This window comes from Aedes aegypti, chromosome 2 (genome assembly GCF_002204515.2).
Source record: "Aedes aegypti strain LVP_AGWG chromosome 2, AaegL5.0 Primary Assembly, whole genome shotgun sequence".
NCBI lineage: Eukaryota > Metazoa > Arthropoda > Insecta > Diptera > Culicidae > Aedes > Aedes aegypti.
This window is the reverse complement of record NC_035108.1, coordinates 63,346,119-63,369,750: the sequence shown is the minus strand read 5'-3', so window position 1 is coordinate 63,369,750 and position 23,632 is coordinate 63,346,119. Positions and strand designations below refer to the sequence as shown.

The 23,632-nt window shown below is 38.5% G+C and overlaps 2 protein-coding genes and 1 long non-coding RNA gene across 4 annotated transcripts; 2 read left to right on the top strand and 1 right to left on the bottom strand.

The window, feature by feature from the left end:
• Positions 1–2,288: 2,288 nt before the first annotated feature.
• On the top strand, positions 2,289–14,114 carry LOC5574282 (protein tumorous imaginal discs, mitochondrial). 2 transcript variants are annotated; one of them, XM_001661283.2, is made up of 6 exons: positions 2,289–2,699; positions 2,773–2,981; positions 3,594–4,198; positions 11,834–12,113; positions 12,172–12,235; positions 12,968–14,114. In XM_001661283.2, the coding sequence occupies exons 1-6, from the start codon at positions 2,507–2,509 to the stop codon at positions 13,090–13,092; spliced, it is 1,476 nt and encodes a 491-aa protein (XP_001661333.1). In that variant the 5' UTR covers positions 2,289–2,506; the 3' UTR covers positions 13,093–14,114. The 2 variants fall into 2 exon arrangements, with proteins under 2 accessions (XP_001661333.1, XP_021696719.1); XM_021841027.1 differs by lacking the exon at positions 12,968–14,114 and having other exon boundaries at positions 2,299–2,699; positions 12,172–12,884.
• LOC5574281 (DNA repair protein complementing XP-A cells homolog) lies at positions 14,027–20,848 on the bottom strand. Its single transcript, XM_001661282.2, has 2 exons — positions 20,614–20,848; positions 14,027–15,064 (listed from the first exon to the last, which is right to left on the bottom strand). The coding sequence occupies exon 2, from the start codon at positions 15,047–15,049 to the stop codon at positions 14,213–14,215; it is 837 nt and encodes a 278-aa protein (XP_001661332.1). The 5' UTR covers positions 15,050–15,064; positions 20,614–20,848; the 3' UTR covers positions 14,027–14,212.
• A 1,685-nt stretch (positions 20,849–22,533) lies between these two features.
• Positions 22,534–23,389, top strand: LOC110675600. Its single transcript, XR_002499642.1, has 2 exons — positions 22,534–22,987; positions 23,049–23,389. It is a non-coding gene; the product is annotated as an uncharacterized LOC110675600 (long non-coding RNA).
• The last annotated feature ends 243 nt before the right edge of the window (positions 23,390–23,632 follow it).

Genomic DNA, 23,632 nt, shown 5'->3' with positions numbered 1-23,632 from the left:
GTCCATAAGAAGCAACACAACTTTGAAGAACAACTTATGCTGAAAAGAAGAGCGAATCTCTTGTGAAGTCTTCCAAACTATAATACCATTTTACAGAGCCAAAATATATTAAAACAAACCTTACTTTATTATTAGTCATGCTCAATATTAAATCTTTACATTAGTAAGCAGTATATTTCATATATAGTGGAGCAGTTTTTATTGAATACAATTTTACATCTTTTGTATGTTTTGTTTTCTTCCTAGTTCCACGGTCCCTCAGGATTAAATGCTGTCTTTTCCATTCATATTTATAAGCCATTTTACGAGACGTTTCGGAACAGCTGATCGCCGCAACGGCGTCAATTGACAGGAGACCTGGGATGAAATCCAGCGCGATTTTCAATAACGCCTCATCTTACCAAACGAGGACATGGAGAAAATGACAAAAATGAGATCCAAAAATGTTCGTTACTGCAACATAACACCTAGTTGTTGTATCAGCTACCTCTTTGTTACCCATATTGCACATAAAAAAGCACTTTTGTGATTAGAAATATTTTAATAATTTTTCTTCATTTAAGTTTTCGCCTGGATGAAAAGCTACGCTAGAAATGCGCACAGTCATCAACCATCATCATCGCGAAAACTGACGCCGATGATTGAAAAATCCCAGGTCTCCTGTCATTTGACCAGGCTTCGTAAAATGGCTTATAGAGCTTTAAGTGATGATGTGATCGTTGAATGCTCGAGTAATCTTTGATATTTGATATTTGATGTGGACCCGTAAGGAAGTCATGTGTACCTAGTCCAATAATTAGAATACTAGATCTACAATACCCAAAACGGACATTCGAAGCTGGCTCACTAAGTCAACTGGAGATGGTGTCGAAGAGAACCTGTAGTTTTTTGAGTATACTAACAAAAAAAAAAATCTCACAAAATTTTCGATCGCTCTGGCTTGGTTATTTCTCCTACAATTGCATACTTGATTTATCTGAAAAAAAAAAATAAAATATAGAGGATGGTCCATTCTGGGGAATGGTACATTCTGGCAAATGTTTTTCTGGCGAATGGTACTTTCTGGCAAATGGTTTTCTGGCATATGGTACACGCTTAAAAAAATAAATACTGATATGCTTAAAAGTCATACTAAAACGATATTCGATCTATTCACCCCATGGAGTGCATATCTGTGGATTAATCAGGCCATAGTATAAACGGCGTTTATCAATCGTAATGCATATTGCTCTTTCTTTTCTATAATGCAGTATGCTTTTGTTTACCTTCAAAAGTTCCAGGGGAATATTAAAAACATAGAAAGGGAATTGCATGAAACAAAATGATAAATATTGATTTATTTACTTAAGTGATTTGAACAAAGCTACATTATATTAATATTCAGAGAGAACTGTGATAATTTTGCGTAGCCTTTGGCAACCGTTTGTGTGGTGGCAGCACAAGGCAGAGTCATCATCCTTCTGCGATCCTCTCGGTAATTTTCAGGTGATAGGTATAGCTGTTAAACCTCCAAGGATCAGGCGGTGGTTGGATTTTCCTTCCACGAATGAGTTTTCGGGAACCCGGGAAACACGAAAATGGGCCTGAAAAGTTTTTGTAATAAGTTTGGTACGAATAAAAATTATGTCTGAACTTACCATGTGTCCACAGGTGGAAAATGTTTTCGCTGCAATATGTCATGCAATTACACAATAGCAGCAGCCTTTCCAAGATAATCTTACATATAAACGACAAATAATCGAATGTTTCAATCGAAAATTATATATTTGAAGACACGAGAAAATTGATGATTGACGAGAGAGAAGGTAATCAAAATTTAATATGCTGCAGACAAAAACAACCAAGACCGAAGTGTGGCGTCTGTCATCGTAAATGCACCACCAATAATAAATTATGAAAATGCATGAGAAGGTATAAATAAATATGACAAGGGAGGATTAAAAGCCTCAAATGTGATAGATGTAATAATCAATACTCTAATTAGTATTTTCGAACTTCTCCGTGTACTTTCTGGCGGATGTCATTCTGGCGAATTGTTTTCTGGCAAATATCGCACAATCAATTTGTCTACTTTACATGAGAGAAGCAGCATACTTAGCTTAAGAAAAATGGAACAAAACCGCGGTCGTTCCTTTCTTCTGGGAAACGCCGCGTGTCCATTTGAGCAAATGCGTGAATGCCACCTCCCTTTCATGATTCCTTGCCCCGCACACGTAGGTGAATGGAATTAAATTAGCGTGCCTGACGTCAAATGACAGTTCTTCTGACATTTCTCACATCTTCATCATCGCATGTTTCTTTTCGTTCGTGGTGTTCCGCAAATCTCGATCGCAAGCTGATCCACACATTTTCCGCTGGCCATTTCGCAGAAAATCACACCGAACGCAGCGAAAACCCATCCGATTTTCCACCTCCTCTGTTGCGGTCGGGGAGAAGCGCGCGCGTGTGTACATTCTAGTTTCCTGAAGGTTTTGGTTTGGGCCGCGAGGAAAGTGAAGTGCAAAAAATGAACACCCGCGGATTGCTCCAGAGAGGCCTGCGGATTATCAATGGCAAGAAGATTCTGACCGCTGCGACCACCGGCCGGCAGTTTAGTTCCGTCGCGGCTGCCACCGGTATCGGTTGCTGTACGCATTGTCGACCGCTGGAATCCGGATCGGCGTCCGGGCTGTTTGCAAATGGGAAGCAACGAAGCAAAGGTGAGCGATTTGGGATTGCCTCCAGATTACATCATCAACTAGGAAGGGATAATTGGATTGTATTCGATTCTAGGAACCACTATTGTCCAGGCCAGGACCATTAGTACCAGTAATGTGTTGCTGAAGAAGGATTACTATAATGTGCTGGGTGTGGCGAAGAATGCGTCGGCTAAGGAAATCAAGAAGGCCTATTACCAGTTGGCCAAAAAGTACCATCCGGACACGAACAAGGGCGATCCGGACTCGAGCCGAAAGTTTCAGGAAGTTTCCGAAGCGTACGAGGTGAGAGATATTGATATTACATAACGGGAGACTTTGCAGTTTGAAACAAATACAAAGTTTTGCAATCGATTGAGGCTATCGCTGGTTGTTTACAACAGTGCACAGTGGTCCAAAATGTAGAATTATGCGGAAAGTTGCATTTAGAGCTCAATAATTTCAACCTCATGACGTTCGTCCAGAAAATTCTTCTCTTTTTTAAGTAGAACCTACAATTCTAATCTTCATCAATCTATTCTGGGATTATTTTTCGTCTTGGCATTACGTCCTCACTGGGACACAGCCTGCTTCTCAGCTAGTGTTCTTATGAGCACTTCCACAGTTATTAAGTTATTTCTTTGCCAAAGTTGCCATTTTCGCATTCGTGTATCGTGTGGCATCTTCAGCATGGCTTTGCTTTATAGCCGCGGACTCTAACCACACGGCTAAGGAAGGCACCATACTTTTCCGGGATTATGTCCTCTTATTTCCTGGTTCCTGGTTCCTGCAAGTTCTTTTGATTCCTATCTAGTCTGTTTTTGGTCTTTTTTTAGTAAGACAATCAGTCATTCAGTCCTGCAGATGTAATCATCTTCGGTTATTCAAATAACTCACGTTGTGTGTTCTACTTTTCAGGTGCTGAGCGATGATACCAAGCGACGGGAATACGACACGTACGGACAGACATCGGAGCAGATGGGCAGAGCCGGCAACGGTCCAGCGAGTCATGGACCGCAAGGATTCTCCCAGAACTGGCAGTTCCGTAGCACGATCGATCCGGAGGAGCTGTTCCGTAAGATTTTCGGCGACGGAGGATTCAAGGCCGGGTTCGAAGATTTTTCCGATTCGCGGTACGGATTCGGTGGTGCCCAGGAGGTCATGATGAATCTGACCTTTGCGCAGGCGGCCCGCGGTGTGAACAAGGACATCGACGTCAATGTAGTGGACACATGCCCCAAGTGTACGGGATCGCGGTGCGAACCTGGAACCAAGCCGGGCAAATGCCAGTACTGTAACGGAACCGGAATGGAGACCATTTCGACGGGACCGTTTGTGATGCGATCTACTTGTCGGTATTGCCAGGGCACGCGAATGTACATCAAATATCCGTGCCTGGAGTGTGGTGGCAAAGGGCAGACGGTCCAGCGGAAACGGGTTACCGTTCCGGTGCCGGCCGGCGTCGAGGATGGACAGACTGTGCGGATGAGCGTAGGCAACAAAGAACTGTTCATCACGTTCAAGTAAGTCAATTGATATATTTAAATCTTTTCATTCTTAAAATTTTCGTAATTCATTGATATCATTAAATCATTTACATTATCCGCGCAATAATTAGCCAAATTTGCTATCCAACATAATTGATCTTCGTGATTCAAGCGATATTACCGTAGATCTACGAAATAGAAGACTTTTCAGGAATATCTTTTCAGATTCCTAGAGAGAAGGCTATAACAATACTTTTAATGATTTCTTCGAGAATACTTTCAGGAAGCCCTATAGAACTTGCTCCTGGTTTTCTAGAGCATCTAATGCTATGATTTCCATTTATTTCCAAACGGATTACAATAGATATTGTCCAAAAGGCTGTCCCTGGATTTCCTCCAGAGATTTGTCTACGATTTCTGCAGTTGTTACTGTTAGAGATATTCTAAAAATTTTTACAACCGTTTATCTCATAGTATTTGAAGATTTGTTTGCTGAATATGTTCCATATATATATGGTGGAATATATGATAGCAAAACCATTCACAGCTGAAAAATATTGATGATATACGATGCAAACAAGTCGAAAAGACATCTAAGATGTTTCACAAGTATTATAAACCGACTTAAAAGAACGATTATGGCATAAAATTGAAGAGCTATGAGAAAAAATATGTAAGCCCAGCATTTATCGTCAAGTTTACACAAATTTTCGTGTCTTTTCCCTAAAATTGTCTTCAAACTCTCATTCCCAATGCCATAAAGCCTATTCAGTTTCCCCAAAGGTGTACAGAAACAGTGATTATTTTTAACCTTCGCAAATAGTTAAATATCGTTAAATAAATAAAATTAAATATATGAAAACACTAATAAATAATTAAATTTGAAAAAAAAATCCATTTGATAAAATATTACGATGTTGTTGCGCACGAAAAACAGTTGCTGGTTTGAGAAGTTGTCAAAATGCGTTTCATTGTTATTCAATGCACGGAGTCCTCAACTAGACTTGTTTGATGTTTCAGCGGTGCTGTATTTAGAAAGAATAAAAACAACTTAATTAGGATAGAGTACCTACACATTGCACCGTAAAAGGACAAAAAAGTAGACTTGTGATATCATTCCATTTCAGGAATTCATTGAAAGATTTCTTTAAGGTGGAACATGTCAGAATCCAATAGCCAGATTGTGCCCCTACTCACAATTTCAAAGTCACTAATCGGCAGAAATAATGGTTGTACAAAATCGATCTTCTTATTTTAAACTTTCTGCTAGTGTGCAAAACTGAAATAGAAATCGAACTATCGTATGATGTAACTTTCGCGAGATTTGTGCGTTTAAAGTTTTGGTACTTTATTGAATTAGATTATAAGCGGTTTCACTTTTAAAGTTCATCAGCAGATTCTTTCAAATTATCTTTACATAAATGCTCATGAAAATCCATAAGTTAACTTAATCAACGATCCTCTAATTTTTTTTTTTTTTTCAAGCATTCCTCCACACATTCTTTTGGTAAATTCCGTAAAGTATTTAGAGAGTCTTTTAATTTTTTTCCAGCAATTCCGTTAGTTATTCCAAGGGCTCACCTTGTAATCGATTCGAAACTTTCCTATATATTTGCTTAAAATTATCGCACAAATTACATCAAAAATTTACGACTTGGCTCCTTCAGAAATTTCCTAGTTTTTATTGATGTACAAGAGGGTCAGGGGCCAAGTCTCCAGCAAAAGTTTGAAAACTCACACCGTCCATAATACACCGGGGGTTTTGGAGTTTGAGAAGTAGGCAACGCAACATCTTTGATCAGAAGGTTCTTTAAGTTTTGCTTCTACTCTAGACTTCTAGACTTCCCCTACACGCATGAATGACGCAAGGTCAAAAGAACATGAATCAGTCATACATATAGCGGTAGTGAAGTGTTTTGCCTAAGGATATGGGAAAGGAGGGATTTTGTGTGGTGTTTTGTGAATAGCTCTGTGGAACAAGTTTGTTATTAGTTAACCCACCGTCAGTCGCCCTAGTGTACTGAGTACACGCACTTTGCGAAAAGTCGAAAAACACGTTGAAAATCCCTTCAAATTGATCCGGGTGTTGTTCCTAATCCAAGATCTACTCTTCTTCTAGCTAGTAGAGAAGAATTTTTTCGAAAAAATCAACAAAAAGTATTCGAAAACATTGTGTTTTTAACCTAAGTTTTTACGCGTGTACTCAGTACACCAGTGCGACCGCTCGTGTAACTTTTTTTACCAGGCCCGTCACACGAGTGGTCGCATCGTGTACTGAGTACTCGCGGAGTAATTTGGATTGTGAATCCAAAGCTGCACCAACTGGTCAGTGAACAAATAAAACTTTGGAAGCATCCTCACCTACCTGTGGCCATCGGATTGTGTGCCGGGGGAACCGATGTAGTGGACATTTCGCAATGCAACATCTCGCACACAAATATCTCAGGATCTAGATTTTTTAGCGAGATGGTTCAGCAAAGTTGTTCAGGCTGTGAACCGTTTCACCAGTTCGTTTAACTATTAGTTAAAATTTGACATTTCGATAGTTATTTTCCCTCCAAATGGTTAAATTGAACATCGCAGTCGACCCATTTGAGCTTTGACAGTCGAGTAGTTATTTCAGAACAAAGTTGACAGATGGTTAGTTATTCTCAAATTCACGGGAGCAAAAAATAACTTTCGAACTGTCAAATTTAACCATGCTCCAGAGCAGGGTTATTTCTAACCGGAGGGGAAATAACTATCGAGCTGTCAAATTTTAACTAAAAGTTAAACGAACTGGTGAAACGGTTCACAGCCTCAGTAAGTCAAAGGCTAACATGTGATAGGCCGCTTGATTCGAAATTCTGCCACCAGATGGTGCTAGTGAACATTTAATTTTTCAAACACCGATATCTCAGGATCCTGATTACCAAGAAAGATGATGTCTTCGACAAAGTTGTTGAGTAGGTCAAGGTCTAACATATGATAAGTCACCTAACAAGAAAATCTGCCACCATATGGCGCTAGTGAGCATGCAATATTTTAATCACGCATATCTCAGGATCCCGATTTTTTAGAAAGATGGTGTTTTCGGCAAAGTTGTTCAGTAGTTCAAGGGCTACCATGTGATGATCTTCTTGATTCGGAATTCTTTCACCAGATGGCGCTAGTGAGCATGATATTTTTTGAACACAGGTATCTCAGGGTCCTGGTTACCTATAAAGTTGACGTCTTCGACAAAAGTGTTGAATAGGTCAAGGTTTAGCATGTAATAGGCCACCCAACTTGAAATTCTACCACCAGATGTGAGCATGCTGTATTTTGATCGCGGCTATCTCAGGATAACGATATTTTAGCAAAATGATGTTTTCGGCAATGGGGTTTAGTAGATCAAGGACCAAACATGTGATGTTTCACCTTTGAATCAGCAATAAGAATATTCACAGAAATATAATACTTATCTTTTCTCGGCCAATACGCTGCCATGTATTTTCTCTCCGATTATTTTTTCCTCGTTGTAATGGCGGGTTAGGTATGAAAACAAGGATAAGGAGAGAAGAAATGTTAGTGATTGTTACATGCTTTATTGCTGTATTGGCCTACAATGAAATCATACAAAATTTGCTCTTTGGATTCCCACGATAACAATCCCCATGCAACTGCCGAGAAACTCCATGGCAATGATCATTGTACGCCATGTGCGGCATTTAGGACAATTCAACAAAACTGATGATAAACAACAAAAAATGAATCCAAAAGAGCGAAAATCTTGATGTTTCAATGTAGGACAATTCAGCTTTATTGCATGTGAGAGGTTTTTGGTGATATTCTCACAACTGCCCTTCAGAATGGTTTGACGGATGTAGATAAAAGATCGTTATGATAAAATAAACGCGACGAGCCGAAGGCCAGGGGACGTGGCTCCTTCAGAAATTTCTACAATAATATGTACATTGCATGGCTTAAATACTCAAAACAGTCTAAAAGTCATTTGGTGAGGTTTAGCAGAAGTTTCTTTGAGAACTTCAGAAATTCTTGAAATATTTCATCGAATATTTCTCCTAGAAAAACAACGAACTACAATATGTCTCCAAAAATCATAAATGCAATTTTGTATAATATTTTCTAGGATTTATCTACTTCCTAGAAATTGGAAATTTCCGCCAGGAATTCCTTCGAAAGCTATTATAAAGAGTGATAAATTCTCTAAAGATTCTTTCAAGAATTGGTCCAGGTGTTCTTCAAGTTTTTTGTTAGGCATTCTCCCAAATATTACCTAAGAAAATTCTCTTGTAACTATTATCTTGAGTTTTTGTAGGATTCTTCCTAGAAATTCCTTTAAAGATAACTAGGAGTAAACATAAACAAAGCGTGTACTAGAATAAGGACATATGTCTGTAAATTTATTATATGAATCTTTAAAGGAACTGCTGAAGGAATATTTTGCAAAGTTTTAGAAGAATTCTGACAAATAAGGCTTATTGTTGAAATTGTTAAATAAATCTTTATTAGAATTTATAGATATTTCATATCGAATACTGGAGAACTCTTTTCTGGAAGATATTCTAAAGATTAATAGTATATCCTCGCAGATGCCATTATATACAGTATTGGACAAAACATTTGCAACTTTTTCGATTTTTCATACAAAATGACCAACTTTGGTGGGCTAGATCTCAGTTATTTATGGACCGATACGAATGAAACTTTCACAGAACATCAGATATAACTTGAATTTTAGCATATATTTTCAAATATTTTTTTCCGATCACAAGTTTATATGACTATAGTGTAATTTTCGACGAAGAATTCAAAACTTTTTATCTCAAAATCTGATAGCCCTACACAAAAACTGTCTTCAGCAAACTTATTCATCTTGCCAAAATCTACAACTTTGCTGAAGATACCATTAAGCTATTCCTTCAATATGTTTAGTTATGTCAATATTAAAAAATCGTCAAAAAATTCACTTTAGTCAAACCGTTACTGCTTTTCAACTTGTGATTGGAAAAATCACTCAAAAATATATATTAAAATTCAAGTTATGTCTGATATTCTGTGAAAATTTCATTCAAATCGGTCCATAAATAACTGAGATATAGTTTATCAAAGTTGGTCATTTTGTATGGAATATCGAAAAACTTGCAAATGTTTTGTCCAATACTGTAAGTTTCCTCCTAGGATAATTAGAGGATGTCTTGGAGTTCTTAAGTTCAACACAGTATATATTGCTGGACAAATATCTGAATATATTCCAATAGGAAAGGAATATTGGAGAAATTCTTGGATATATCACTGGAGTAAAACATGTAGGGATCTCTGGACAGTTAGGGGGATAATAGAACCATTTCTGGAGCAATTACTGAAATCTCTAGATAAACTTGCAGAGGAGTCAAGAGGAATGCTTTAATGACTTTCTAGGAAATCAGTGTGTAGCAATTTTTATGTGGATTAATTTATCGTTTCTAACGAGAACACCTAGCTTTCCACCGAAAGTCCGAACTACACTGATAAACACATAAATGCTCTCTTCATTGCAGAATCGTTCTATGGTCACCCAGATGTTTCGCTATGTATTTGTAGACCAGAAGCTAAAATTGGGTTCTCACGTGACCAACTGTTTCCAGAAATGCGACAGGCTCGTCAACATGTTGTATCCTTTCGCTCTCGTTTGTACCCCAGTATCTAGATCCTGCTATACAAAACGTTCTGAGGCCAACGGTTGCCTATAGGACAGAGATCACCGAACTGCAACCCTAGAGAAAGTTGTGTGCGACTCGTGAACTGATTTAAATATCAATGTGAAGTGGCCCGCATGTTGTCATTTCATGAAGACAAGATTCATAATTCCTCAGTTCTTTTAGTTATTTTAAATTTTCATACAATTATTCATTAGACGCTTTCTCCGTCGTTGAACAGTAAAATTATTATCAGAATTAAGGGGGAATTGACTATTTATCACTTCAGGTATAGTTTTGAAGTTTGCTTGTGAATCTAAGGTTTCGTAGCTTTGAAGGTTTAAACCTAGTAGTTCTTTCATAGGCAGTACAGTCGAATTTCGTTCGTTGCACTACGTTTAATTGCACTTCGTTTTAATTGGGCTCCCGTTAAGTGGGCTATAGCCCACCTAAAACGAAGGCAAGCGTCACTTTCTGACATAAACCGAAATTTTTCAATGTTGATAGCCCTGAATTTCTATTGTAATCGGTGTTTTGACAGCTCAAAACTTAGCCCGATTAGTGAAAGTCTTTCACTAATCGGGCCACGGGTTTAGTGCAACGAACGAAAGTTGACTGTAATGGAAAGTGGCGAACATTTCTGCTGAACTGGAACAAAAACAAAACCAAACGCTCGCGAGCATCAGAGCGCTGGTTGTCTCGCATCTGTCGTGCTCCCGAGTAAATAACCGAAGCTAAAAGTGATACGCGAACGAGTTCGGAGCTTTCAGAGTCATTTTGTGCTTTTGGAAAAAAAAAACTGCTTCCTCTCCGAGATTTATGGTTTCCTAGTGTTTTTGACTACAAACTAGTAGTTTACTGTCGATTTGATGGTTATACAATTAATTTGTCTGTCAAAACCATAATAAATCACACCTTGCTCGGTTACTCGCGAGTAAACGTTCCCGAGCTTGTTGCTATTTCTTTTGACATGTTCTCTCGAGCAGACGGGTGCGGACTTACTCACACATAGCCAGTTCGCGAGTCTGTGATGTTTGTTATGTGTTGGTATACACTCGTGAGCTGCTTCGTAATGCGAACTTTTCCACCATTATTCATAAGGCATCAATCAAGATTTTTTTTTTTGCACATTAAAGCTCGGTTGAAGAGGTATTATAAGTTGAACATACATCATAGTTAAAATAGCTAAAATTACAACAAATCATACAAATGTGTAGGTTTGACTCAGTTGCAATATTGGAAGTTTCTGGAAGCTTGAGGAATTCCCAATTTTTATGTTAATTGAAATGCTTTTTTAATGCTTTCTACATTGTACGAGGAGATAGTTTTGAAGCACAAGGAGATGGATATCATTAATCAGGGTGTAAACCGTTTCACCGATTCGTTTAACTTTTAGTTAAAATTTGACAGCTCGATAGTTATTTTCCCTTGGGTTAAAAATAACTCTGCTCTGGAGCATGGTTAAACTTGAGAGTTCGAAAGTTATTTTCTGCTCCCGTGAATTTGAGAATAAAGGCCCAAACGCAATGATAGCGGAACGGCAACGGAATGCGGAACCGGTTCGCCAGCATGAATCACACCATCTGAACTGCGCTGACAACGAATGAAATTGAACAAAAACTGGTTTGACAAGCTTGTTGTAGTTCATGCTGGCGAACCGGTTCCGCTTTCCGTTGCCGTTCCGCTATCATTGCGTTTGGGCCTTAACTAACCAACTGTCAAATTTGTTCTTAAATAACTACTCGACTGTCAAAGCTCTAATAGGTCGACCGCGATTTTCAATTTAATTATTTGAGAGGTAAATAACTATTGAAATGTCAAATTTAAACTAATAGTTAAACGACTTGGTGAAACGGTTCACAGGGTTTAAAGCTTTATTTATCCAAATAGTTACGAAAGTTAATTTTATTCTATGTCATTATTGGCACTCTGAACACAAATTGTATTTACTAAAAACCTAACTTTAAACATTATTGAACTAACTTGAAAACATACTCATTATCTTTTACAGTGTGGAAAAGAGCCGTTACTTCAAGCGTGACGGGGCCGATGTGCACACAGAAGCGAACATTTCCCTCTCCCAGGCGGTTCTCGGCGGTACGATACGAGTGCAGGGCGTGTACGAAGATCAAACCATCCAGGTGGTACCGGGCACATCGTCCCACACCCGGGTCTGCCTCCGCGGCAAGGGTCTCAAACGGGTCAACAGCTACGGAACCGGTGACCACTATGTGCACCTGAAGATCCAGATTCCGACCAAGCTGAACAACAAGCAGAAAGCGCTGATACAGGTTGGGAATCTAACGAATTCCGTTGATCATTCTACTAAACTTTTGCAACTACTTTCAGGCCTACGCGGAGCTGGAAGAAGACACCCCCGGACAGATCATGGGCGTTACAAACAAAACTGACGGTAAGTCCTCTACAGGGTCTGGTACGTCGAGCTCGTCGACGTCGTCCTCTTCGGCTTCGTCTGCGTCCTCTTCCTCGTGGTCCTCGAATTCGTCATCCCGTTCCAAGGCGGCATCTGAGGAGGAACCCCTCGCGGACAAGTTCACTCAGCGTCCAGCAGAAGATGACTTCAAAGATTTTCAATCGCACGACAAAACCGGTTCTCGTGATTACAAGAAAGACCAGCTGGGAGGATCGCGGTTCTATTTCGGCCTCGGAGTGGCCCTGGTCTTTGCGTGGTACGTGTACTACAGTTATCAGCAAATTCCGCACCAGCTGGAACTGGAACGGGATGCAGCGCTGGAAAGGCAACGACGGACAGCCCAAGCCCAGCAGACGCAAAAAAGTCCATTCGACGAAGCTTAGAAGAGTTGGATGTCTTTACTGCTTAGCCAGTTATGAATGAATTGTGCTTGTTGTGTTAGATTGATATCTGATCTAACGACGATTGTTAAGTGGTTTTTTGAATGCAATGTGACCCAGTCGAAAAATTCCAAATTCTTCTGGCTGATTGGATTGTACGTTTAGTAACTATCGATAGGACCTATTAAACAATTTGACAAATAAAACCAATTGCATCGATGCCGGTTGCATTATAGGAACACACTTAACAATCGTTGTTTCATTTCGACCCACAGTTTGAGAAGTCCCCACCCCGTCTAATTGTAGTATCTCCTCCCTCCCCTTGTTTCAGGTGGCAAGGTGTGCTACGCTGAACCGCAGGACCTGACGGACATCGTGCGAGAAGCCATCAAGGAGCGCAAAAATCTTCCCCCGAAAAGTGAAGACGAAGAGAAGAAAGAGCGGAGTAGCAACTAAGGCATTGCAAGGATGATACTTTTCTAGTTAACAAATTTAGATGCGTTAAATCTAAAAAAGCATTGGTTGCATTGATTGGAACCAAAAAATTTGGCTGCTATAATCCTTAAGAAACGTGGACGACTTTGTTGCACTCTTTTGTTCATATCTTTTGACCCAATACTAAGTATTCTGATAAACATTCTGGAAGGATTCCGGTGTTAGTCTTGTAAGGTTTCTGGTGAGAATGCTGAAAGAATTCCTATAAGAATCCTGAAAGAATTCCTGAAAAGATGTAGAGGATATTGGATGGGAATCCTGAGAAGATTTTGATGCGATTCCTAAGAAGATTCTGATTAGAATCCTGAGAGAATTTTGGTGAAAATCTTGCAAGTATCCTGAGAGGATTACAGTGAATAGCCCGTAAGTATTCTGATGAGAATTCTGATAAGAATCATGAATCGATTTCTTCTCAGGATTTTCGTCGAAGCGTAAGACATTTTCAGAATTCTTTTAAGACACATTCAAGGGTTCTCAACAGTATCCTTCCAGGATCTTCATCAGTATCCTTCTAGGATTCTTATGAGAACCCTTCCAAATTCTTATCTTAATTCTTGTATGGTTCTCATTCTTCCAAGGTTTTATCAGAATCCATCCTTCCACGATTCTCATCAGAACCCTTTCAGAATTCTCATAAGAATCCTTGCAGGGATGTTATTAGAAACCTTCCAGTATCCTCATCAGGCTTCTCACAAAAGCCTTTGAGAAATATCTGCAGAAGAGAACTCCAAATAATAGCTTTGTGATTTACTTCAAATATAGGTGTAAGATTTTCTAGATAAATACTTATACTATTCAATCAGAACATATAAGCAAAAGAGTGCAACAAATTCTTCCACGTGTTTTAGGACTCAACCGGCCCACGGACGTTTCGGAATAATAAGATGGGAACTGATTTTGCAATGCTTCAAAGAGGCAAATATGATTGTTTGTAATTAGAAACGCCTAAAATGAATTATCTGTTTTAATGATAATCTTAAAAACTACTGTTGTTTACTACTATTAACCAAACAAAGAGAATACACGGAATATCATAACAGAACCGAACACCAGCAACCGACTGTTCCGAAGGCCAACCAAATCACATCTTTTCGTACGTTTCCTTGTGGCCACATGTTTCGCAGGTCCTCGTGTAGGTATCCTCTTCCTCATTGTAAACTTCGCCCTCCCCCCAGCTATGCTGATGGGCCTGTGAAGTCTTATCGTACAAACTGCTCCGAACGTCCATCCTCAGCTCCTTCAGCCGTTTGTTGTACTTCTTGACCTTGGTCACCTCCCGCTTCTCCTCCCTCAGTTCCTTCTCCTTGATGAGATTCTCCTCCGATCCCCAAACCTCCAACGCTCGCTCCTCCACCTGAATGTGTAGATACAGCTTCATCTCTCCCCAGCGCACGTTGTGCGGATTCTTCCTGCTCACATACTTCAGTATCGGTTCCCGCTTATCCAGGTCGCAATCCTTCAGCAGATATTCCTGCTTGGCCTCGGTTCTCGTTATGAGCGAGTGCTTCCCGTCCGAATCTCGACATGCATCGCAAACCTTGTAATCGAATGTGGCCAACAGGTACGAATCGGCAAACCGGTCCCCGCAATCCAAACACTCGTCGTACTCGATCGGAACCGGAACGGAATCCTTCTCCACTTCCCTCTCGTCGACCGCAGCCGGTTCCTGATCTTTGGGGTCAACACAGGTCCGTTGCTCGATCAGAAAGCCTCCACCACTGTCGATGTACTTGGTCCCGGACACTTTGATTACATTGCCCACGGCGACGGCCGTTTCCTGGGGACGTTGTTTATCTCCCGCGCTTCCATAGGGGTGAGCCGTTAGGCGCGCTTGTCGGAGATTCAGGGCACGCTGCCGGTTAGCCTCGATTCGACGACGATCTGCCTCGGATAGGTCACTTCCACCGGCATCGCTCATAGTTTTTTAAGTGATTTCTAGCGTAACATTTGAAAAGGGCCTATCTGCAAAACGTAAACATTGAGAAATTCTCAATTGAAGATTCCGTACCATATTTATAATTCCTATTTTAAACCCATTCGCATTTTTACTAGTTTCATACCTGTGTTCGACACCCATTAAAGTCTGTTGCGTGGCCCATTATGTTTCTAATCTCAAATAACACAACAACTCGTCAAAATTGTTGAATTCAAACATCATCGGCAGATAGGCCCTATTATGAATCTTCAAACCAGTTAGGCCCTTTCAGTTAGGCCCTTTGATTGAACATGGTTTCAGTTAGGCCCTTTTATAATTTGCTAATTTTATTGATTTTTGAATTGGTTTGCATAAATCTTGAACAAAATTTAGCGATTATGTGAAAAAACACTATATAATAGCTAAATATTGGAAATTTTCGGTTGAAGATTCAGTACCATATTGATTATTCCTATTTCAAACCCATTCGATTTTTACTAGTTTCATACTTAGGGAAGATCCTAAAAATGACATCCATCGTTTTTCGGGATTTCTAGAACCCTTCTACCACCTCTGTCACGCTTTTTCTAATACCCAATCCATGCACTGTCACATTTTCGTGCATCCCCCCATTGGAGGAGGCCCCAATTGATGGACGTCATTTTCGGATAACCCCTTGTGTTCGACACTTATAATGGTCTATTACGTGGCTCACAACGATTTGAATTTGAAATAGCACAACAACTTGTAAAAATAGTTCAATTCAAACATCATCCGCAGATAGGCCCTTTAACGAATTTTCAAACCAGTTAGGCCCTTTTTGAATTTGCTAATTTCATTGATTATTGAAGTGATTTGCATAATTCTTCGACAACATTTAATGATTATGTGAGAAAACAACACAATATCATACAAGCTAAATATTGGAAACTATTCTATACAAAATCAGCAACATATTGATTATTGATATTTCAAACCCATTCACTTATTTTTACAAGTTTTATACTTGTGTTAGACACTCATTATGGTTTATTACGTGGCCCAGAACGTTAGTAATCTCAAATAGCATAACGACTCGTGAAAATGGTTGCATTCAAATATCATCAGCAGTTAGGCCCTTCAATGAATCTTCAAACCAGTTAGGCCCTTTCAGTTAGGCCCTTCGATTGGACATGGTTTCAGTTAGGCCCCTCCAGTTAGGCCCTTTTATTAAACATAGTTCGAGTTAGGCCCTTTTGGAATTTGTTGATTTTATTGCTTATTGAAGTGATTTTCATAGTTTTTAAATAAAATAAAGCGAGAGAAAAACAATGTAATAGCTAAATGTTGGATATTCTCGGTTGACGGTTCAGTACCTTATTGATTATAATCTCCGGAGAAATTCCTGGTGCAATCTCCAAAAAGCTTCTTGGAGAAATTCCTGTTTTAAATTCTCTGAAAAATCTAAAGAATTTCTGGAGAAAATCCACAAATGAATTTGTTAATTGAATCCTTGGAGGTATTTATTGATGAAATATTCGGAAATATTTAGAGTAAATCTCCGGAAGAATTTCTAGATGAAATCTCCGAAGAAATTGCTGATAGAAATTCTTTTTAAAATTTCTGGAGAAAAGCTTCACAGAGAATACCGTCGGAGCTCTGCCGGGAATACTTTCCGAGTTCTACCGGATTTTTTTTTCAAGCTCCGCCGCCAATTCTGTCGAGATTCATCCGGGATTTCCTTTGCAATTAATCCGTGTACTCCTTCAGAGTTCAGGAATCTTCAGGTTTGATAAATTCTGCTGTTCAATTCACTATTTGTTTGGTTTTGTTGATCACATTCGAAATGAATAAAAAAATACAACAACCGGTGCATGCGCGTGCGGTTTGTTCTATTTTTACTGGTCTATTTATTTCTAACAGGTCCCCAAGTAACCAGATAGCACTTTAATTCGCCCTCCGTGCTAATATAGGGCTATAACAGAGCTGACAAGCCCTATATTAGCCGAATAACAGCTCTATAAGCCCCAAAAGGCGAATTAGCGGGCTAGTGGTTACTTGGGTTCATTTTTGGTATATGTTTGGACCAAAAAATGGACCACCGATGAAGTTGCCCTAAGTCACTATTTAATTTGTGTTAAAATCTATCACAATTTTTGGCACCACTTTTTGCTACCAGTTCTGTTAACGATGAAAACTTGACCAATTCTGAATTGCTTAAAGCATTCCTAAATAATTTGAGGGATATAAAAGTTTTCAGTTTTTTTTTCATCAATGTGTTTTACAAAGTAAACGAAATAACCGACACCATTGATAGCAACAAAGACAGATACACCCGATTCTGTTTTTTTGCACGGGGGAATACGCACCGTACAAGATCAAATTTAGTTCATGATTTCAAAAATCATGCCAAAAAAGTAATACCATTTCTCGACGTTTCATGCAAAACAAATTTTTGGCGGAAAAATGTATGTAAACTTTTTTTGCACGGTCTTGTAAAAAAAAAAATCCATACACAAACAGAATCAGGTGTATGTTCAATATTAATGACAGAGCGAACTTGCATGTAATGCTCTCTTGCGGATGAAGCAAGCATTATAAATACTTTAAAAATCAACGGAAATATATTTTCATTAGCAATCGTATATCACACAATTTGAACTATTAAGGGGACTTCTCAGATAGAAAAAAACATGCATATCGTTGAGTCCAACTTTCAGATTATTACAAAATTATGTTTTTTAGAGTTTTCAAGAGTATCATACGGGTAGAGCGGTATGTATACCAGAAAAATAAATGCTCAAAACCAATTTGATTCATTTTCTCATAATAGTTTCTTATCCCATTCAAGTTTTGAAAAACAAAGGGCCCATTCACATATTTCATAACACTGAAAGGGGTGGGGTGGTGTCTTCAAGATGTCATACAAAATTCGGAAAATATCATTACAAAATGCGTTTTGAGGGGTGGGTTGGTTGTTGAAAATGGCCACTTTTGACGTTATGAAATTTGAGAATAAACCCTAACCGAATATGACAACAGATATTTTTTTCGATCAATGTTCATCAGATTTGTGTCTTTGAAGTTTTGATATGAGATTGAACTAGAATTACAAACTGTTTCATCTTAATTAAGTTATGGATACGCGCCAGGCTCTCCAGAAATGAAAAACATTATGTTTCTAGCGTGATGAATAATTATATTAAATACAATTTATTAAATATCACATTTTAAACTTAAAAAATTACCAGACAGTACATTTTACTAACATTTCATTTTACTTTTTTGTACAGGCTCAACAGACTTGTACGAACTGTTCACAATGGTTCACAGTCTACTCAGGAAGTCATCACACAAGATCGAGCGTCTTCTCGCATTCATCACTCTGGGTGTCGATACGAAGGTCTATTACTGTTAAAAACAATAAAATATAATAAATAAATAAAATTTAATACTATTTGTTCAAACATGCTTTATTCTTATTATCAAATTCTTTTCAATGGCTGATCAAATTACTTGTTATCCATTTTTTGAATATGTAAAAAATACTAATAGGTAACTGTTGTTTCGGAGTCAAAAGCGTTTTACACCATAAATCACAGATTTAAATGGATAAAAAGGTAATTTGATCAACCATTGAGCAGAATTTGCAATCGTTTTGTTGCTTAAATCGTTTTGATTACATAGCTTTCATATTACATCGCATCGATTACATCGTATCGTGTACGTTGAATATATTACATCGGAGCAATTACATCGATCGGATTTATTACACCAATTGCCCGCGCGTACGTCGGGCTGTGTAATATTCTACAACCGAGGGAATGACTTGGTTGCAGCAGTTTCGATGTAATATTCAACAACTTTTTTTGCTGTGTATATATATCTATTTCAAACCCATTCACTTTTTTACTTGTTTTATACTTGAGGGCCTTCCTTAGCCGAGCAGTTTAAGTCCGCGGCTACAAAGCAAAGCCATTCTGAAGGTATCTGAGTTCCATTCCCGGTCGGTCCAGGTTTTTTTTCGTAATGGAAATTTCCTTTACTTTTCTGAATATAGAGTACCTTCGTTCTTGTCACACGATATATGAATGCGAAAATGGCAACTTGTCAAAGAAAGCTCTCAGTTTATAACTGTGGAAGTACTCATTGAACACAAAGCTTAGAAGCAGGCTCTGTCCTAGTGAGGACGTAATGCCAAGAAGAAGTATAAGAAGAATTCTTGCAGGGCTGTTACAAAAACAAACGAATTTGTTTTTGTGAAAATCACGACTTTTGGAACTCGATCCACAACTAGAGGCAACAAATAAAAATTATTCAAAATTTTTAATGTAATTGATTTTTTTTTTTCAGGATAAAAAATCAGTTTTTCAACTAACTTCGCATTAAGATCATGATAAAACTAGTAAAAAAGAGAATGGGCTTGAAATAGGAATCAATATAGTACTGAATCTTCAATAAAGAATTTTTATTAATCAATGTTGATTTTCTCACATACCTAATCGATTGATTTTGATCTAAAACTTTGAAAATCACTTCAATAATCAATAAAATTAACAAATTACAAAAGGGCCTAACTGGAACTAAGTTTAATAAAAAGGCCTAACTGAAGGGGCCTAACTGAAACCATGTTCAATCAAAGGGCCTAACTGAAAGGGCCTAACTGGTTTGCAGACTCGTAAAAGGGCCTATCTGCCGATGATGTTTGAATTCAACCATTTTCACGAGTTGTTTTGTTATTTAAGATTTAAAACGTAATGGGATACCTAGTAGACTATTTTGAGTGTCGAACACAAGTATAAAACTAGTAAATAGGAGAAAGGGTTTGAAATATGAATAATCAATATAGTACTGAATCTTCAATAAAGAATTTTCAATATTCAATGTTGATTTTCTCGCATAATCGATTGATTTTGTTCTAAAACTTTGAAAATCTATTCAATAATCAATAAAATTAACAAATTCCAAAAGGGCCTAACTGGAACTATGTTAAATAAAAGGGCCTAACTGGAGGGGCCTAACTGAAATCATGGTCAATTAAAGGGCCTAATTGAAAGGGCCTAACTGGTTTGAAGACTCGTAAAAGGGCCTATCTGCCGATGATGTTTGAATTCAACATATTTTACTAGTTTTTATATTATGTTAGATTTAAAACGTTATGTGGCCCAGTAATAGACTATGAGTGTCGAACAAAAGTTTAAAACTATTAGATAGCAATGAGTTTAAAATAGTAACAATCAATATGTTACAGAATCTTCAATCGAGCATTTCTCAATTTTGACGTTATGCTGATCACTATACAAGGGCTAAATATTGAAAAATATGGAGGAAAATTAAAAATGCACGGAAGGGCCAATCTGATTTTGATGGAAATTTTCAGTTAGGCCCTTTCATGACCAGTTAGGCCCTCTTAGTTTTATCATTTTCAGATAGGCCCTTTTAAATTTGAATAAAATTACCATTAATAATGCATTTTGAATGCCCGTAAGAGTATGTAGGAATAATTTACGTAAAAAATGATACGAATAATGAATAAGCAAGTTTGTTTACATTTTGCAGTTAGGCCCTTTTCAAATGTTACGCTAGATTTATAACAAAATATACGAACACCACACGCTTTCACAAAAATATACAACAATTTGAGACAATAACAATCTGCATTAGAGCAAGTTATTTTGACCAAACTTTAAACACACGCTAAATTTTTTTTCACGAATCGTGTTCGTTCATGATTGCTGGTGTCTCATAGCGATGACTTCGCAACTGCTCATAGCTAAGACTTTTTCCAAGGTTGAAGATTTGTTAGATTTTCGTATCGTACGTTTCGGAATATTTTGATAAAGTACATTAATCGATTTATCATTCAAGGAAACAATTCTTCTTCTTCTTCTTCTTTGCTCTGGTTGAGCCGTTGGAACAGCTCGTTTGAGGGTCAGTCATAGTTGACTATATGCCCTGTGTCATCTGCATCCGTCCGTGACTGTTGCTGGCGTTCGTTACAGGTCCAATTTACAGTGTTTTACAAAGTTGCAAATTTCTTTGTAGAGAGATATACTCTTGGATTGTAGTACTTCTACTAGTGTCCTGTAGGATAGGTCGAATTCGTAGTGCATCCTGATGTGGCCGTATTTCGGGCAGTCCATAATGACATGGTCTGCTGTTTCAGCCTCTTGACATAAATCGCATGTTTCGTCGCCCAAAATTTTCATTCGCGCCAACCAGTAGCGTGAATAGTTGTGTCCGGTCATTAAACGGTTTATCAGCCGAACTTCTTTGCCGGTTAGGTTCTTCCCGTGGAACCAGGGTTTTTCCTGGAATGCATCCTGTATTTCGTGGAATCGTTTGCCTTTTTCTTCAGAATAATGTTCGTACCATATCCTTGTGTTACGTGCCATTTGGTTTTTCAGGTGGTTGAATACATCCTTTGTAAACAGCTCGTGTTCTAATACAGCTGATGTTGGTCTTAACCCCGCACGAGCAAGTTCGTCCGCCAAGTCATTGCCACGCGTTTCGACGTGGCTCGGGATCCACTGGATTGCGGTTCCCCAGCGATGAGCTAACTCCAAGATGTCCGCGATAACAGTTTCTGCTTTTCTACTATCCAGCGCATTTTCGAGCATTAGGCAAGCTGTCATTGAATCAGTATAGATGACTTGACTCCTAAGTTGCCCTTCTTCAATGAGGAGAAGTGCTGTCTTCAGAGCCTGAAGTTCTGCTGCGGTGATGCTAATCTCTTGTTCGAGGCGAAATGATCGCCTCATTCGTGTTGCTTCGATAAAGATTCCTATTCCACATATCGTCGACTCTTTGGATGCGTCGGTGAAGACACGTCCCCGATCCTTGTATTTGCCATACATTACGCCAAGTGAGGCTTGCTTCAACTTGGCTTTAGGGAGATTTTTTTTTGATCCAGCAATTCCTTCAAGTGATGAGCAAATTTCAACGTTGATCTCAGCAGGTATTGTTACAATTGGCATGATCTTGTTGAAGAGAGATCTGTTTTGGTAGTATACTTTTTCCATATAGGAAAACTTATCCTCGTCTTCCGCTTCAAGTTCCGTCACTCTAATCAGCTGCTCCGAGACAATATTGCTTTTTTCAAAGCACCGTGCGATGTTCCTACCTGTTGCATACTCCATTCTCATTTCCAGCGGTTCTTGAGCCGAAATCGCCGCTAGAGCATTTAGTGGTGTACTTTTGGTACAGCCGGTCGCTTTCCTCAAACATTGGTTGTTTACGGTTTTCAAAATCTCTCTGTTTGTTTTCTTTGCGTTCCAAGTCACGGTACAACCATATTCCATTACGCTCCTTATCAACGCTTTGTAAATGTTCAGCAACACTTGTGGGTGGCTTCCGCATTTGATCCCGGATATCACCTTAATCATGTTTAGACGATCGTTGATTTTTACTCGGGTTTCCCGTAGGTGCGCCCCAAAACTCAAGTAACGGTCCATCGTCACGCCCAGGTAACGGGTGTTTCTTACCGTTTCCAGAGGGGCATCATTTATTTTGACGTTCATAGTCCTGTCACTGTTAGTGAAAAGAATCACCTTTGTTTTGTCTGGATTTACAGCAAAGTTCAGCTCTTCCGCCTGAGTTGTGAAGTTATCCACCGCGATTTGTAATTTAGAGTTGAGCGTTTCTGTGTTTCGAGCCCTTACACGGAGAAAACGGAAAATACTAATTAGAGTGCTTTTTATTACATTCATGCTATTCTTTTTGTATAATCATTGCAAATCATAAAGAATAAGCATCACCATCTTTTAGTTTATACCTTTCAATGCATTTCCAAAATGTATATTTTTGCTTGAATTTTGTGATGCCAATGTTACTCTTGCAACTTAGTGATGTTATTTCAGTAACAGCACCATGTTCAACGGCTGCTCCTCGAAAATTAAACAAGTTTTTGCTAGCTTCAGGGAGAGAAAATTGTGATATACAGCGATCTTTCTAATGCTAAAGGTGAGTTGATCTCAATCATCATATTGTGTTTTTTTTTTCAAACTTATACATCCTTTTGCAGAAGCAGGAAACGGAGCTGATTCGGAGATTCAAGAGCAGAAACAAACTTCAACGTATCCATCGAGCTGGTTGTTGAAGCATTTAAGGCTTGATCGGGATTATTAACATCAACTGCAAAAGATGAACCAAACTATTAGGCATAACGGATCATCCACGATAAGTTCCGTTTTTTCCAGCCAAATCAGGATCAGAATGCTGTTCGCCAAGAAATCATTCAATGACGGCAGCTCCTTGCACATGCTAGTGAGTAAAGTACAGAGGAAACGAAACGATGGCGTGCACTTTTCTTCATATATTATACATTAAATACAGCTGGGACAAATAAACATGTTTCTCCTTGTTCGTTTCTGTTTCGATCCCATTGATTTTTTGTTTGTAAATAAAAAATATGCTTCATTTATGCTTAATCGGAATTATCAGGCTTTTAAGATCCGAGCATATAATTGCTGAATATGCGTAAGTTTGAATAAAAGCCGTTTATACTAGCAACGTATATTGGCAAAAAATGCATGACAAGGGGTGAATAGATCAAATATGGTTTTAGTATGATAATTAAGCTATTTAGATTGCTTTTATTTCTGCGTG

Excerpts from the sequence above, each read along its gene's own strand:
- LOC5574281 (XM_001661282.2), bottom strand. The coding sequence starts at position 15,049 with ATGAGCGATGCCGGTGGAAGTGACCTATCCGAGGCAGATCGTCGTCGA.
- LOC5574282 (XM_021841027.1), top strand. The coding sequence starts at position 2,507 with ATGAACACCCGCGGATTGCTCCAGAGAGGCCTGCGGATTATCAATGGC. Across the intron at positions 2,700-2,772 it reads TGGGAAGCAACGAAGCAAAG|GAACCACTATTGTCCAGGCC; the intron begins GTGAGCGATTTG and ends ATTCGATTCTAG. Across the intron at positions 4,199-11,833 it reads GAACTGTTCATCACGTTCAA|TGTGGAAAAGAGCCGTTACT; the intron begins GTAAGTCAATTG and ends TATCTTTTACAG.